This window comes from Lithobates pipiens, unplaced genomic scaffold (genome assembly GCF_037356315.1).
Source record: "Lithobates pipiens isolate NorthernLeopardFrog02 unplaced genomic scaffold, aLitPip1_a1.2 Scaffold_41, whole genome shotgun sequence".
Taxonomy (NCBI): Eukaryota; Metazoa; Chordata; class Amphibia; order Anura; family Ranidae; genus Lithobates; species Lithobates pipiens.
The window spans coordinates 6900681-6906112 of NW_027507861.1; the positions used below are offsets into that span (position 1 = coordinate 6900681).

The following is a 5432-nucleotide window of genomic DNA, read 5'->3' on the forward strand; positions in this document are numbered from 1 at the left end:
AATAATAACAATAATATAATAATAATAATAATATAAATCCTGTATAACAATAATAATAATAATAATATAAATCCTGTATAACAATAATAATAATATAAATCCTGTATAACAATAATAATAATAATAATAATAATAATAATATAAATCCTGTATAACAATAATAATAATATAAATCCTGTATAACAATAATAATAATAATAATAATAATAATAATAATAATAATAATAATAATATAAATCCTGTATAACAATAATAATAATAATAATAATAATAATAAAACTATAAATCCTGTATAATAATAATAATAACTTGTATTCATATTTTTAGCTCTCACGTACATTACATCCCATTTCCCTACATTGATCCCCATCTACCATATAGTGACCACCCCTCTAGTTTATGGAGGTCTTCCTGTAAAGTTTCTGTGTCGGGTTGTGAAGTCGTTGTCCTGCTTAGCTTCGTATCCTCAGCAAACACTGAGATTGGACTGTTTTTATTTCATTCTCTTCAGGTTGGAATGAGTTAATCCCCTCCCCCGGAGACGCATTCTTTGCATTCCTTTCCCCGCCTCTCACTTGTTGTATAGAATACAAAGTCTCTCTATACACAGCACTGTTCTCCATAGATGAGAGCAGGAATCTCACTTCCTATTGACCTTCTAACATCACACAACTCTCTTCCTTCATTATCGCACACACAGCCAATCAGCTCCTCCTCCTCGTTCTCAGCAGGAAATGAAGATCACACCCAACTCCATTCCTTCTGAGTATCGGAGACGATCACTTCTCTCTTCTGCTCTTAGCGATGGCGTCTGCTGATCTGAGGAGGGAGCTGGACTGTTCCGTCTGTCTGAACATTTATACAGATCCTGTAATCCTGACATGTGGACACAACTTCTGCCGGGTCTGTATCGATCGTGTGTTGGATACACAGGGGAGGTCGGGAGGGTATTCCTGTCCTGAATGTAGAACAGAGTTCCAGGATCGTCCTGCACTGTACAGAAACATAACTCTGTGCAACATTGTGGAGAACTTCCTGTCTACTCAGCCGGACGAGGAGAAGTCTGAGGTCTTCTGTACTCACTGTGTGGACTCTCCTGTACCTGCTGTGAAGTCCTGTCTACAGTGTGAAGCTTCTCTGTGTGATAAACACCTGAGAGTCCACAGCAAGTCACCAGAACACGTCTTATGTGACCCCACCACTTCCCTGGAGAGCAGGAAATGCCCCGTCCATAAGAAGATCCTGGAGTATTACTGCAGTGTGGATGGCGCCTGTATCTGTCTGGCCTGCAGGTTGGATGGAGCTCACCATGGGCACCAGGTGAAGATGTTGGCTGCGGCTTCTGAAATGAAGAAGGAGAAGATGAAAATTGTCCACCAAAAACTGAAGACAAAACAAAAAGAGGCGGTGAGAAGAATTCAACGTCTTCAGGAACATCAGAGGAAAGTGATGGACAAAGCCGAGGAGGAGAAATCAAAGGTCACCGTCCTGCTTGGAAACCTCAGGAGACGTCTGGAAGACCTGGAGAAGAACGTCCTGGGGGAGATCTACGGGCAGGCAGAGAAGATCTCCATCTCCATGACGGATATGACCCGGGAGCTGGAGATAAAGAAGGAGGAGCTGTCCAGGAAGATGGGGGACATCGAGGATCTGTGCAACGTGACGGATCCACTGATTGTCCTACAGAAATCAGAGACTGGAGACTTGTGTGATACTGAGGATGGAGATGACGAGGACAGAGCGAGGCGTAATAACCTCGGGGATCTGGACATGGTTGGGATCTCACACACATTGCACACGGGATTATCTGATATCATGTCTGGGATAAATAACAGGATGGCGGGAGCTGGAGACAAGTTTCTGGATGAAACCACAGCTGGTGATAAACTACAAATCTCAGAAGACGGGAAAACCGTGACCGCCCTTCCATCACCAGACAGGAATCTTCCAGAAACGCCAAAGAGGTGTAAGTTTTCTCAGGTAATGAGCAGTCGGAGTTTCTCCTCAGGTCGGCATGTCTGGGAGGTGGATGTTGGGGGGTCATCTACCTGGGATATCGGGATGTGTTACCCCAGTGTAAAAAGGAGCTGGAAACCTGAATTATGTTACACAAGGGATCACCCCGATTTGAAGGAATATGAGAATAAATATTGGGGTGTACATAAGTACAGTTCTTGGAAAATAATTGACAGGACTGAACATGTGCATTGTGACCATCTTTCCAGTAATATAATCAGGATGTATCTGGATTACGAGGCCGGGAAGATCTCCTTCTATGATCTGACTGTCCCCGTCACACATCTCCACACCTTCACCGCCACCTTCACTGAGCCCCTCCATGTTGTGATCGGTGTGTGGCATGCTTATGGTTATTTAAAGATATATGGGGGGGGGGGAGCGATAAATGATCAGTAATGAGAAATCTGCCCAGAAACTGGTGACATCACATAAAGGAGGGATAGGATTGGAGGAAAATTGAAAATTGCACTTAAAGAACCCCCAACACTCAGACACACACTGCCCATAACTCTCTACCTAGTTTTAAAAAAAAAATTTGGATGGAGGGTGGAAGGGTTAGACCCTCTGTTGGGTCTTATTGCCATCTATTCCCCCCCCCCCCGCTGGGGAGATTTGCCCCCTCTGTATGTCCCGATGAACGTTTTAGGAAACCTAAATTGTTGAGTTGTCAGCAGAAGACGGAATATCTTCTAATGGGGCTCACCTGTTCCAGAGACAACTATTGTCTATCTTCCTTGTTAGGAGAGACTTCCTCTCACTTCCTGTTGTGCCTCCAAGACAGGAAGTGAGGGGAAGTCTATCCAATGGGACCAACACAAAATGGCGGGGCGTAATATAATCTATATTATATATATACAACTACAATATATCATAGACAGTATATGGTGTATGTTTTGTATAGGCAGTGTTGGGACAAGGTCATCTAGAGCCTAGGGGGAACATGCCAACCTGCACCCCCCCCCCCAGATTTAGGAGCATTATGTGTCAGCAACCCCCCCAAAAAAATAAACAGTAATCTGCATGATTACCCCCTAAGAATAATTCCCCCCTCCTCCCAGTACATATCCACCCCTTCTGCTGAAATCCCCCCTCCCAGTACAAATCTTTGATCCCCCATCCTCCAAATCCCCCCAGCACAAATGCCCCCCCCCCCAAAAAAAATCCTTGCACAAGTTCTCTGCCCTTCAGATTTCCCCCCTAGTACAAAACCTATCCCCTCGCTTCTACCCCCCCACCTCCTAGCACAAACACAACCCATTACTAGCACAAATCCTCACCCCCTCCCAAATTACCCCTCCTAGCAGAAATACCTCCCATTCATACCTAAAAGCACAAATACCCCCTCCCCCCAGAACAGAACATTTTCCCTCCCCCTCTACTATATCATCTCTTCTAGCATAGAACCCCCAAATCCATCCTTCTAGCAGAAGTTCTCTTCCCCCCTTCCCCCCATCCCCCTCCCAACACAAATCCCCCTAAATCACCACTCCTAGCACACCCCCCAAATTTCCCCTCCTAGAACCCTTCTTACCCCCTGCCAGCCCCCACATTCCCCCTCCTAGCCCAAGTCCCCCCCCCTCCAACCCATTCCTAGCACAAATTCTCCCCACCTCCCAAATTTCCCCTCCTAGCACAAATACCTCCCATTCATACCTACTAGCACAAATCCTCCCGCTCCCCCAGAAAAAAAAGCTCCCTCCTAGCACAAATACCCCCATTCCCCATTTATACCTACTAATACAAATCCCACTCCCACCCAAAAAAAAAAATCCCCTCCCAGAACATTTCCCTGCCCCCTGTACTATATCACCTCTTCTTGCATAGACCCCCCAAATCCCTCCTTCTAGCAGAAGTCCTCTTCCCCCATCCCTCTCCCAACACAAATCCCCCTAAATCATCACTCCTAGCACCCCCAATTTCCCATCCTGGAACAATTCTTACACCCTGCCACTCCCCAAATTCCCCCTCCCAACACAAACCCCCCCCCAATCTCTCCCCCTCCAGACTCACTTGACACCAGAAGTGCCCAGGGCAGCCGCCCCCCTTGCCCCGGCCCTGTGTATAGGAATATGTGGCCCAGAGCTGCTGATCGGTGACATATAGAGATGTTTATATAGAACCAAATGTATTATTAATGTGACAACATGACGCCATGGCCTAGGTGCCCGATATCTCACAGCTCTGCTGCCCAAATGATTATCAATGATCAATACACAATAATCAGCTGTATTATAATGATAATCTTCAGACAATTACAAATCAAGAGATATCTTCTTCCTGATTTTATTCCAACGATAAAGATAAACCCATTGGGGTATCACAGACGCTGATCTCTGCTATATGATTGTCTGGCTCTGATGGGGTGGGACAAGTAAAGGGTTAAATGAAAAGATTTTCCTGCAGAGCTCCGGTTGGCCCCGTGTTGGGGGCCCCACCCTTCTCTTCCTCTATAATTGTCTCACTAATAAATGTCATATTAACCCCTTCAATCCCGAAGCACTTCACCCCCCCTTCCTGTCCAGGACAATGTTCAGATTTCAGCACTATCACACTTTGAATGACAATTACTCAGTCTACCAACACAAAAAAAAAAAATCAATTTTTATCATTTCTTTTTTTTAGATAGCGCTTTCTTTTGGTGACATTTCATTTCTTATTTTTTTTTGCTATATAAATAACAAAATATTGAAAATTTGGAAATTAAAAAAAAAAAAAATGTCTTTGTTTCTGTTGAATTTTTTAAAAATTTTTTAAATTTTAGAAATAAATAATCTTTCTTCATAAATTTGGACCAAAATGTATTCTGTACAATTTCTTTGCTAAAAAAAAAAAAAATAAACAAAATCTGTTTATATTATTTAGTCTGTGTGAAATTTGTAGCATCTACAATCTGTGGGATATACTAACGGCCAATCTCATTTCTTGAAATAAATAAATAACCACACCACAAATAAATAAAAAAACACCCCCAAATCACCCCCTTTTTGGAAAGTATAAAGTCTACAGTATTTAGTAAGAGGTATGGGGATTTTTTTTGAAGTTTGTCAAAATTTTTGGGAACCGATGAAATTAAATACTTTTTTCTTTTTATATATTTTACAAAGTTGTCATTTTAATAAGTTATTTCTCACACACAGCATAGCCATGCTTACAATTACACCCCATAACACATTCTGCTTCTCCTCTTGAGTATTGGGGATATCACATGTGTGAGACTTTTTCACAGCCTAGATGCATAGAAGGCCCAAAATCCAAGGAGCACTTTTGGTCTTTCAAGGAGCATACTGTAAATTACACATAAATTACGCATCTAATTTCCTGACTACCAATCACATTTGTTTGGTCCCTGAAGTGCCAGGACAGGAGAAACCACCATTAAATGGCACCATTTTGGAAAGAAAACACCTCAATGT

The 5432-nt window shown here is 42.9% G+C and overlaps 1 protein-coding gene across 1 annotated transcript; it reads left to right on the plus strand.

Annotated features, from left to right (window-relative positions):
* Positions 1-582: 582 nt before the first annotated feature.
* Positions 583-4873, plus strand: LOC143956824 (E3 ubiquitin-protein ligase TRIM39-like). The gene has a single exon (XM_077466998.1). The coding sequence runs from the start codon at positions 805-807 to the stop codon at positions 2413-2415; it is 1611 nt and encodes a 536-aa protein (XP_077323124.1). The 5' UTR covers positions 583-804; the 3' UTR covers positions 2416-4873.
* Positions 4874-5432: the final 559 nt, after the last annotated feature.